Source organism: Scomber scombrus, chromosome 13 (assembly GCF_963691925.1).
Source record: "Scomber scombrus chromosome 13, fScoSco1.1, whole genome shotgun sequence".
Lineage (NCBI taxonomy): Eukaryota > Metazoa > Chordata > Actinopteri > Scombriformes > Scombridae > Scomber > Scomber scombrus.
Genome location: NC_084982.1, coordinates 19,787,166 through 19,799,259, shown reverse-complemented (window position 1 = coordinate 19,799,259; position 12,094 = coordinate 19,787,166). Strand labels below are relative to the sequence as shown.

At 38.3% G+C, this 12,094-nt stretch overlaps 1 protein-coding gene across 1 annotated transcript; it reads left to right on the top strand.

Annotated features, from left to right (window-relative positions):
* The first annotated feature begins 6,812 nt into the window (after positions 1-6,812).
* serp2 (stress-associated endoplasmic reticulum protein family member 2) lies at positions 6,813-11,594 on the top strand. Its single transcript, XM_062432084.1, has 3 exons — positions 6,813-6,896; positions 10,287-10,359; positions 11,554-11,594. Exons 1-3 carry the CDS (start codon positions 6,813-6,815, stop codon positions 11,592-11,594), a joined length of 198 nt encoding a protein of 65 aa, XP_062288068.1.
* Positions 11,595-12,094: the final 500 nt, after the last annotated feature.

Below are 12,094 nucleotides of genomic sequence, written 5' to 3'. Positions count from 1 at the left end.
TAAGGGAATTACAAAGAGTGCCATCTTAGGTCTGGTATTACTCAACATCTACAAATAATAGCATTGGCATGTCTCTTAATACATGCAATTTACATTTCTATGCAGATGATACTTTTTTTATACAGTTCAGCTAACTCTATTCAATCAGCCATCTATTCACTCTCATTTAATACCCTACAGCAGTTGTCACCAACCCTGCTCCTGCAGAGCTACTGCCCTGCATGTTTTAGATATCTCCCCACTCTAACACACCTGATTGTAATAATTCACTTATTATCAAGCCCCCTTGACAAGCTGGGTTGGTGACCATTACCCTACAGTGTGCCTTTTCTGACCTTAAACTTGTTTTAAATGCGTATAAAATAAAGATGATGTTTTTCTCAAGAGCTACGGAAGTTGACATTAGTCCTCAGATGATATGTCCCTTCATCATGAAGATTACAGCCCCGTTTGTTGTTTTAATGGCTCCAAACACAGATAACAAAATCCACATTTTCTCCGGAGAGTAGCTCAGTGCACGAGCAGGAACGCAGACTGTTTACAGAGCGTTTCTACTTTGTTGTGCTGCATAAAAAACAACCTTTTGAGTTTGTACTCGGCCGTAAATCGTTCAAAACATCTATATGAAGTCAAGAGATTCTGATGAATGCTAAATAATGTCTAACTGGGTTTACTCAGCAGCAACAGAAGTGTTTTTTCAGGTAATAAAAGTATGTGTGTCAATCATCTTTATGTCACTCTTTATGTTATTTTAATGGTAAGTCTGTTTCTTATAATTAATGAGAGCTGCTGTGTGTTTTGGATCTTACAGTAGTTTCAGCTAATAGAAAATATTTTCACAGGCCAGTTTCCTTCTTTGACTTCTTTGGGGATAGTCCCTCAAGCTGCACGTGTATTTGAAATAAATTTACAGCTGGAATGTTTTTGGCTTTCCGGTGCTCTGCTAACGACCTGTGCTCTTGTTGCAGGAAAGGTGTCTGTGTTATTCCCCGTTCATAAGGACTCAGAGAGAGAGCAACTCCTCTTAGGCTGACGAGAGATGAGATTGAACATCACTGTTTGCTTACGTGAATAAGACTGAATATGACAGAGCTGCTAGTTTGGATAGATTATGCATGTTGAGGCTTGGACGTCTGAGAGTTACTGTATATGGAATCACAGATGAAGCTCTGTTTGGCCCAGCAGCTACCGCAACATCAAGGCCAGCTGGGAGCGAGGCCAGCAAATGAGTTTGGCCATCAAAAGGAAAGAGGGGGGGCTTGTTTGGAGCGTAATGAGTTTCAACCCAGCGACCCACCTAGGCTATACGTTTTCATACAGAGCTTATTTTGTTCATGTCGCACCCTCACATGCAGGCATCAAACATTTCCGCCCCCCGCCCCATTCCTGCACCACCCCACCCATCGTCTTTCTTTACCTGAATTCATCTCTCACGTTTCAGGTTTATTTTGCTAGCTTTAACTACTGTTTACCCTCCTCTCCTGCGGTGGTTGAAGTGCATGTTTCTGCTCTACAGGGAGCGTTTGGACTGTGATTAGGAGAGGAAGGTTTGAGGTAAACAAACCAGAATTCAGGTCAAATATTCTCCAAGTTGCACTCTGAAAATAGATTCAAAACAGAGCTACAGTACTGTGGGTGGCGTTTTCTTACAATGAAGATGCTTTCATCTGAAAGTCGACGATGAATAGCTTTGCACGACAGGAGTAGCTTCACTCTTCTGCATGTCCATCTGTGTGTTTTTATATGTCCTGTGGGTATTTATGCATTTTATCTGTCATAATCTTTTAACAGGCTTTCCTCAGAATGAGATCTCAGGTATTTCTTCTGTAAAAGTCAGCTGCAGCTGCTGTGTCACACATGCACGTGTGTTCGCATGCCAGCCTGCAGACTTTTTGCATAATTATCGCCTACAGGAGCTATAAACAGCCTCCACACCCCGGGTCTGCATTTTGTTTGGTCTAACAAACAGTGAGAATATGTAGGTCAGTCTGTACTTACATCAGTGTTATTACTCACACGTTCTGTTATCTTCAACTCTCAATGTAAAACACAGTATTTAAACAGGTGGATGAATGCACTCTTGCACGTCTGGTGTGTATGTTTGACCTTCTGCAGACTAAAACACAGTGTTTTTCCTCACGTTCCTGTCATATTCTTGTTTTTGACTTATGACTTGTTTATGCATTTATTTATTTAAATGCTCTGCGTAATCTCCGTCCATTCTGTTTCTTTTCTTAACCAGTGTTTTTCTTGCAGTGGTGTGTTTGTTTGGCTGTTTTGACAGGGATGGGAGAAACAAAAGATGGATGTGAATACTGAGAGAGAAAAAAATAAATTATAACCTTCCTCCTTTAAATGACTGTTTTTTAGCCTAGATGCAAAACATCACAAGGTCGAGCAAAGTTGAAAAGGATAAAAATGAAAACCAGAGTGCTCAGATAACATGAAGATGTGATGATATACAGTATATTTAAATCTTTATTCATCAAGAATTTAATGGACTAAAACTATACAATAAATAATTTACAAACCTTTACTAAGCAGCCAGATATTTACCATGGATGTTAAAATACCCTAAATAATCTAAAACAATGAATTAAAAAGGCCTGATAAAGCAGTACAAAACTAAAAAAAAAATCAATTAAATCATTTAAATACATAAAAACAAACAGTAGAGATCAATATTATGATGTTTATTCAGTCAGTGCAGTTTTTTGGGTTTTGATTCCCCATTCCTGTAAGAGCCATGCTTCTCTGAATGAAAAATGAAACTAATTACTAGTGTGCACTTACAAATTATTAAACATTTTACCCCTGATACCTGTCAGATTATGTAGTTTTCAAGCAAATATGATAATACAAGTTTTCCACTGATGGTTGATTGTAGAAATGGTCACCAAAGACAAAATCATGTATAGAAAAAACAGAAATGCGAGGTTCTCAAGAGATACAAGAAGTGGTATTTTGTGTCAGTTCTAGTCTTCCTCTCTCTTTCTCTCTCATACGCACAGACAATGGAGACCCCAGGGACAGGAAAGGGAGAAGCTTGAAAACCAGGTCACTCGACGATGTCAACTTTGTACACACGAGGACATTTGATCTGCAGCCAGCACCTCTGTTTACTTCCTCACAGCACTACTACAGTGTCTGTCACACATAAATGTTAAAACTATTTGTGGTTTTAGGGAGAGGTGCATGCTGGGACTAAATCTTGGCGAACAATAGCTGTGTGCAGCAATTGAGTTGTCTCGTCATTGCAGTGCGGTCGCTAAGTTTGGTATCCTTGTGCTTGTTCAGCGATTGTACCTGGCAAGCTGCACTAAGGCTGGAGACTGCACAGGAGTGGATAAACTGAACTTAATATTTTCTTAGTTTTAGGCTATTAACTTCATCTACGATTCTCTTTTTTTTTTACCAAGGTTAAATAAACAATATTTAACATGTTAATTGGTGAGGTTAATAAGTAAGATTGTTCAACTTTGGACAGTCTAAGTCTAAGTGTCTTTATGTTAAATAAGGAAAACATGCCCTGAGTCTTATAATCTCACTCCTGAAATAAAGCAAATAAGCACATTCCCGAAATTCTTAACCTGTTTCTAGAATGAAGCAACAGCAGTAGCGATAATGTTAGAACTAATATTTGTTATAATTATCAGTTTCCTGCAGACCTGAGAGCCATGAGCCAAATCACTTCACACGTACAGCACAACAAACTGAATGTGTTGGAAGAATGAAAAGCAAACGAGCATTAGAGAAAGAAATAAAGAAAGTTTGGTAAACTCTGCAGAATCATAGACTTGGTCTGTTTACTGGTTTTTAAGATGTGGCTATAGAATTTTTTGCTGGTGGAAAAAAAAAATTAACATGTTTTTAATAGTGATGTTTATATATTTTAGTTTTGTGATGTGAGCCAAATAAATAAATGAAATGGGTTTTGTCCTTGACTATAACATTTTTCATTTTTCAAAAATGTTTTTAATAGTTTTTGGACAGTAACAGAGGTTTGGATACACACACAGCACTCCTAAGTAGATCAATTCACTGTTGGTTTCACTCTGCAGAAGATATTTGACAATAAGAAAAATATAGAAATGATTTTCTATATATATTTAGGTATTTGTCAACCAGCTGATTATCTAACAGCATGTGGGACATCAAGCAGAATACTTAAAAGCAATGTAATACACTTAATTATGAGTCAGCTGCTTAGATGTACTTGGGTCATGTCTTCTTTTTCTCTCCATTGTTTTTTGCCTCATGTGTCCCTCCCCAAGCAAACCCTTTGATGCAGTTGCTAGGCAACCTATGCTCTCTCTCTCTCTGCCCTCTTTTCTCTCCAAGCAGCCAGCGAGCTCGTCTCGACAGACTGAGTGAATGATGTAAGTCGGCTGTAACAGATTCAGTAGCATGTGCAAGTTACACTCATGTGAGGCTGAGTTGTCATTCACATGTTATGCTTTTTAACACTTTTCTTCCTGTAACTCAGCCAGAGAGATATTTGAAATAAATCTTACCTTAGAAAACCCTGTCAGCAGGTTGTTGGTGCCCCCCTGTTTGCATCGAATTGAAAGCTCTGATTTAAGGTGTTTTGGAAGCGGGAGTCTCTGATTGTGTGCAGTGTAGTGAGGAACCATTTCACTGGAAAGGCTGGAGTAATCCCTTCACAGTAATCCCATTCAAATTATTTGGTCTCATTCATTTGTTTCCATAAAGAATGACATTCTTCTACCGATGCTATAGAAGATTAGGTTTTAATTGTATAGCACCAAATCACAACAGACATTATCTCAAGGCACTTTTCACAGAGCAGGTCTACACTGTACTCTTTAATTTACAGAGACCCAACATTCCTCCGTGAGCAAGTATTTGACAACAGCGGCAAGGAGAAACTCCCCTTCAACGGGAAGAAACCTTAAGCAGACCCAGCCTGTAGGTGGGTGGTCATCTGCCTTGACGATTTGGGTTGAGAGAGAAAGATAAAACTCATTTCTCAGCCTGATGGCAAAACACAATACCCTCAGTTACTGGTTTATCAGGTATACCTATCTAAAAATAAAGCAGGCCTAGTAAAAAATCCTATTTTAACAAAGGTTAAAATGTTCGGTTTTTGAGATGTGTTAATTCAAGTTGGTGCTGAATATTTTAACCTTTATGAAAGTGGGATTTATGGGAGGTTTGTTGTATTAGACTGTATTATTTTAACTAGGATCACCTGATAAACTACTAACACTAACATCTACAATTTCTACTACAATGTTTTCATCTCTTTTGCTACTTTTTCCTCACTCTCTCATTTGTTTATGGGTCATATCTCATCCACCATATGTGAAGAGATGCATCTATAAAACAGATCACACCCACACACAAATCAAAATGTCCATTCAAATCCAAACCAAATACCAGAAAGAGTAAATAAATAAACACAAAGGCAGCTGAGGCTCTCAAGTTTGAGACAAAAATAAGCGTGCGTAACATCTACAGCAGCCCACATTTTTACAAAGTTCCTGAATAATTCAACAGCACTCAGATCCCCATGCAAATATCTTTCAAAAAGAAAAGAGAGGAACTTACAGCAGCAACAACAAATAAATAAATAACAGATCTAAATTATTATATTGTGAAAGGTAAGGTCTCAATTTGATATCTTCACAGTCAGGAAAGTCGCCATTTTCTCACTGAAGTATTTTATTGTTTGTTTGCAACCTGTGTTTTGTTCAATGTTTGTTTTTATTAAATATATGTAAAGTACCTTGAGCTGCATATGAAAGGTGCTATACAAATAAAGTTGATCATCATTATTAATAAGGAGTTGCTCTTCTGGACTCATTTATATAAGTATTAGAACGTAAATTGTGTACGTAACTTTAGTTACATTTTATTTATTAAATTAAAAAATATCTTCATCTGCTAGATAGATAGATAGATAGATAGATAGATAGATAGATAGATAGATAGATAGATAGATAGATAGATAGATAGATAGATAGATAGATAGATAGATAGATATGTCACCTGTCTGTAGAGAGAGTACTTTATTAATCTCAAAGGGAAATGAAAGCATTACAGCAGTGACTTGAATCATATTACAAAAACAGTGATGAAAGAGAGACACATACAAATTAATGCTAAATTATATTCAATAATTAAATAGACTCAAATAGAGAAAAATAAATATAGAATAAACTAGCGATATAATCATAACTATGATATACTATACAAATATATATATACTATAGGCTATAAATATTTACTTAGTAAAACATGTCATAATAATCATCATCATCAATCATCATAATCACAATCATAATAATAATAATAATCATCATCATAATAATAATAATAAAAAAGAATTGTCGTACTTTCTTTTTTCTAACTTTCCCCCCAAATGAAATCAATAAAGTCAATAATCAATCGATGACCAGGCAAAGGGGAGCGTGTAAAGCTTTCCGACATTAACCGTGTGATTTCCTGCGAAGACCTTCAGAATAAAGGCTTTGAGAAATACTCTATATTTAACTTTTGTCAGAAACGCGACCGAATAATTAAGAAAACAGAGACTCAGATTAAAAAATACAAATCGACCCTCTTTCTGTCCTCTTGGCAGCACACAGTGTCTCACAGCCCCCCTCCTCACGCCTCGTGCTCTCACTCTGAAAGCTGTCTCGGTGTATTTCCGGTTCTCTTCCGGCGGATCTGTGCGTGCTTGACGCAGGGGGGGAAAGCTGCTGTTGTCAGCCTGCAGCATCAGGAAAAATAAAAAAAAATAAAAATAAACAACAGGCGAGGCAGACAGCTTGTAATCGCCGGGTAAGATGGTGGCTAAACAGAGGATCCGCATGGCCAACGAGAAACACAGCAAAAACATCACGCAGAGAGGAAACGTGGCCAAGACGCTGGTGAGCATCCTCAGTCCTGACAGCATGGCATTAAACCACAGAGGTGACGTTCAGCATGATGATGGTGATGATGGTAATGATCGTTCAATGTGTCCCCGGTTATCTCACATGTGTGTCCCCCTCACCCTCCTCCTCCTCCTCCAGCTGTGTTGGTGGGAGATCTGGGTGGATCTGGGTTTATGAGGCTCCCTCCAGCTGCTGCTTGAATTAAATTTGATTTATTCAGGCTCGTTACCGCCCTGCTCACGGTAACTCAACGTTACTCTGTTGGTCAAGGATGGTGACCATATGGTGTTGTTTTTTTAGACATTATTTCATACACAGGGGTTAAAGTTCTCAGGTACTATGTCTGATTTCAGGCTTAGAGCAGTTTTAATGTAACAATTAATTCAATGCACTGTGCACATTCACAGCTGGACAACTTTTCAGGCTCACAAATCTTTCCTAGCTTTAACCCTTGTATAAAGATTGGAATACAGCAATGGAAAGTAATTAGTACATTTACTCAAGTACTGTGCCTAAGTACAATTTTGAGGCACTTTAACTGGAGCATTTCCATTTGATAGTGCTTACTTCCACTCCACTACACTTCAGAGGGAACTATTGTTTCTTCTACTTCACTACATTTATTCAAACAGTTGAAGTTACTTTTCAGATGAAGATTTGGGACAATTGATAATATACCAAGCTTTCCAAATAAAACACATTGTTGAAGATGAAACCAGTGGTTTCCAACCTTTTTGGCTTTTGACGTCTGAAAAGCAGTGTGTAGTCAGGGTCACATTTCAGATGTCTATGAGTTGTTAACAGCTCCACCAAATAGTGGTTTTTCCCTCTAAACTTCTCATATGGTTTAATTTCAATAAATGTTCAAATGATCCAATATGTCATCTAAAATCAAAGATTAGAGAAAAGTCCAAAAAGCTGAAAACAGATTTGTTTATCAGAACTTAGTTTTTTCTTCTTTCCTCTACCATTAATCACACTGGTGACCCTTTGGAGGGACCTGACCCCTAGGTTGTGAACCACTGGACTAAAATAGCTAACTGTATATAAAGTAGTTGAAACTAGCTCCACCTCCAGCAGCTACAACAGTAACATGCTGCTCTAACACTGATGCTTTAGTACTATTAATCTAATTATGTCATAAATAATAATATATCAGTCAGAGGGACTAAACCACTACTTTAACTTTAATACTTTAGGTACATTTAGCTGCTAATACTAATTTACTTTTTCATGTAGGATTTTTACTTGTAATGGAGAATGTTAACATTGCTGTATTGGTACCATTACATAAGTATAAGTATAATATAACAGGTATCCAGGTATGTTCGGCGTAACACAATATTTGAATGAAACTTTTAATCTCAACATTTCAGACATTGTGGACAAGTGGATTTGAACATATAAAACTACATAAATTCCAAAAGCTCCAACAGTGAATATTTTACTATTAAATCTCTCCAGTATGAGGAGGAATATGAGATGTTTTACTTCTGAATCTGTTTTGAATATTTGCCCTTTAAAGTTTTTCCAACTCATCCTCTGCTTTAATATTTCATCAGAGCAAAGAGTTGTATGTGAGCGATTGAGAGAAACAAAAATATGTATGCTCAACAGGAACAACTCTCTTTTTTGTGCATAGGGCACAAAAAAGTGTAACTACACACTAAATATTTTTTAAGCTGTGTACATCATCACACACGTCTATGTTGTCATACGATGTGAATATGACTCAAAATGAGCTTATTTTTTTGTCTGCTTGGGTTTGAAAATGTAGTTCAGCTGAATTCTCTGCTCTTGTCTGATCGTGTCCCAAAACTCCCAGGTCTATTTCATAAACATCAGATCACTGCTAACTGAAGCCTCAGTTTGTGCCTCTCACACACAGCTGCTGGTAGCGTTAGTCTGATAAGAGTCAACAGAGAGGTGACGTCGCACTCAGAGAGCCCAAAGATTTATTCCTTTTCTGTGGTAGTGAACACAACACATGGGCCTGCTGATAACTAACCGTGCCACACTCAGAGTTAACCGAGATATTCAGGGCTGACGACGGCAATGTTAACCACGATAAACATCAGAGCTACAGCTATGTTATAACGCAGGAACCAAACAGAAACTTGTTGTTGAAAGTCGTTACTGTCTGTTCCTCTGTTGCTTTTAGTCAATATGATGGAGGGATGGAGCTCGCAGAATTTTTGTGTCATTATCCTTTAATATTGTTGCTGCTACACATCACACTACATGTCTTCAGTATATTTAGACATACTCACCATCGTTACCATATGTGGTCTCTGCTGGAGAATATTGATTGAGAGCTACTTTAAGAGTCTCAGACAACCCGATAATGGTTGTGTGAATGTGAATGTGTGAATGGGAGAGTATTTTTCTAACAATTATTTTTATCGTCGATAAATCTGTCAATTATTTTCTCAATTATTGATTAGTTGTTTGATCTATAAAATGTCAGAAAATGGTGAAAAATGTAGGTCAATGTGTCATAGAAAACGACTCCAAATTATTAATTTATTATCAAAATAGTTGGCGACTAATCAGTGCAACTCTAGTGTGATTGAGATTTATGCCCACAGTATTGGTTTCTCTCATTTAATTGAGATTACTATTGGATAGACTAATAACGACATTAAACCTAATTTGTCTGGTATCTCTTGAACTCTCTAATGGGAGTTAACATGATTGTACCACATTATGTCACCACAAACACTACAATCATCATTTTTCTGATGTGGGTTGTGGTGTACAGTAACACTGCACAGCCATCCTGCCACTAAATGCAGGTTAAATAGTAGCTTAAAGGTTCAATATCAAAGCTCCTCAGGTTACGGCTTAGAACACAGCGTTAAGAAAGCAGCCACACTCATCGACTGTGACAGCGTCGCTCACCACGGGCAGACAAACATGTTTCTTCTCCAAGTAGATGATCTCATCCTGTGGGATTGATGTGTGCTCCCTGGATCCTGGACTGACTTCTCATGCTGCACCACTCATCTTTTCCACATTACCCACAGAGTGAGAATCTGCTTACTCTGCACCCTTCGGTTTATAATTAGACACTCCTTGTTGTTCTTAAGTGGAAACACAGAGGTGTCATTGTGGACTTTTCTGATGAGCGTCACTTGGCCTCGTTATTTCTAAAGATAACTGGTGGTTTAAGGAAAAAAGTGACATAGCAAAAAAACAGGAGCAGCAACAACCTGAGCGTTGGTGGAAACTGGAAACCTCTTTGTAAAGCAACCCACGCTCAAGCAGTTTTACCTTTGCTTTGTAGCATCTGTCACTTTTCTATTACAGCTGGAATGCTAACGTACTATGTGTGTGTGTGCGTGTCTGTGTGTGTCTGTGTGTGTGTGTGTTTCCTCCGCTTAGCGACCACAAGAGGAGAAGTATCCTGTGGGCCCCTGGCTGCTTGCCCTCTTTGTATTTGTTGTGTGTGGATCAGGTACGTTCCTCGTGTAGAGATCCTTCGAGACAGTGGTGGAGGTATATTTACTCAAATACTACACTTAAGTACAATTTTGAGGTTGTACTTTACTTGAGTATTTCCATTTGATGAGAGAGAAATATTGTATTTTCTACTCCACTACATTTATTTGACAGCTTCAGTTACTTTTCAGATGAAGATTTGACACCATGGATAATATAACAAGTCTTACAAAAAGCAGTGTGTAGTTGGGATCACATTTCAGATGTCTATGAGTTGTTAACAGCTCCGCCAAATAGTGATTTTTCCTTCTAAACTTCTGACATGGTTTCAATAAATGTTCAAATGATCCAATATTTCACCAAAAATCAAAGTTTAGGGAAAAAGTCTGAAAGCTGAAAACAGATTTGTGTACTTCTTTCCTCTCCCATTAATCATCTCAAATCCACTCAGATTTATCTTGTGACCCTTTGGAGGGGAACCAGTGGACTAAACTAGTTAACAGTATATAAAGTAGTTGAAACTAGCTCCACCTCCAGCAGCTACAACAGTAACATGCTGCTTTAACACAAATAGTTGTTTTTACACTTTGGAGTTTGTACAATTTAACCAAACAAGATATAATGTGTTAACAATCTAGTTTTCCCTTATTTTGGGGATCTGTGCTAAGCATGAGAGTGATATCGATCTTCCAATGTAACTCTCCATCAGAAAAACAAATAAGGTTGTTTCCCAAACTATCTATCTATTGCTTTATAGGACCAGTGTGTAGAATTTAATGGCATCTAGCAGTGAATTTCAAGTGTGTAGAAACTTGTTAAAAACATGAAAGTCCCCTCTCTAGAGCCAGTGCTTGGTCTACAATAGAAACATGGCAGTACAACAAGGCAGCCTCCATGGAAGGGGACCCGTTCCTTCTGTAGATATAAAGGGCTCATTCTAAGGTAATGAAAACACAACAATTATGATTTTCAGGTGATTATACACTAATACTAAAATGTACTGACAAATATTATTCAATTTCTGCCAGGTCTGTTCTGCTACATGCCACTAAATTCTACGTACTGCACCTTTAAACACCATTACACATTATGTCCCTCAGTTTTCATCACTCTTTTTTATATCCCAATGAGAATATTTACTGTTCTGTTTTGTTCAGACAGCTTTATTTCTGTATTTTTGCTGTGAAATTGGTCGTCTGTGTCCTCTCAGCTATATTTCAGATCATTCAGAGCATCCGTATGGGGATGTGATCCAGAACCAGCCTCTAGACTCCCGTTCCCCTCCTCATGCCCTCATTGAGTCTGGCTAACCCGCGCCTGCACATCCCTCCCGATCCCACTCCAGAGGCCCAGAGACTGACACCAAAGCTTCAGATCCAGCAGACCTCGGAGACAGAAGCCCCGTCCGCCCCATCGATAAGCGTTTACATGTGTCGCAGTCTGTGGTGTTGACAGCTTTTCTATGGACAGTCGAAAACCACACCGGCTGGAGAACGTGTGTCTCTCATGAACCACTTGGCTGTGTGTGTGTGTGTGTGTGTGTGTGTGTGTGTGTGTGTGTGTGTGTGTGTGTGTGCGTGTGAGACTGTTAACATGAAAGTGCGCGGCCAGTGATTCCTGCTGACAATGTGCCATACTGTACCTGCCTGTTTCAGTGTTTGTCTGCGTCGTGTGAGAAGAATCTTTTTTCAAATAAATGTCGAGCATTTAGGAAGCACCTCGTTTTAGACTTTGTTAATTTCTCCCACACA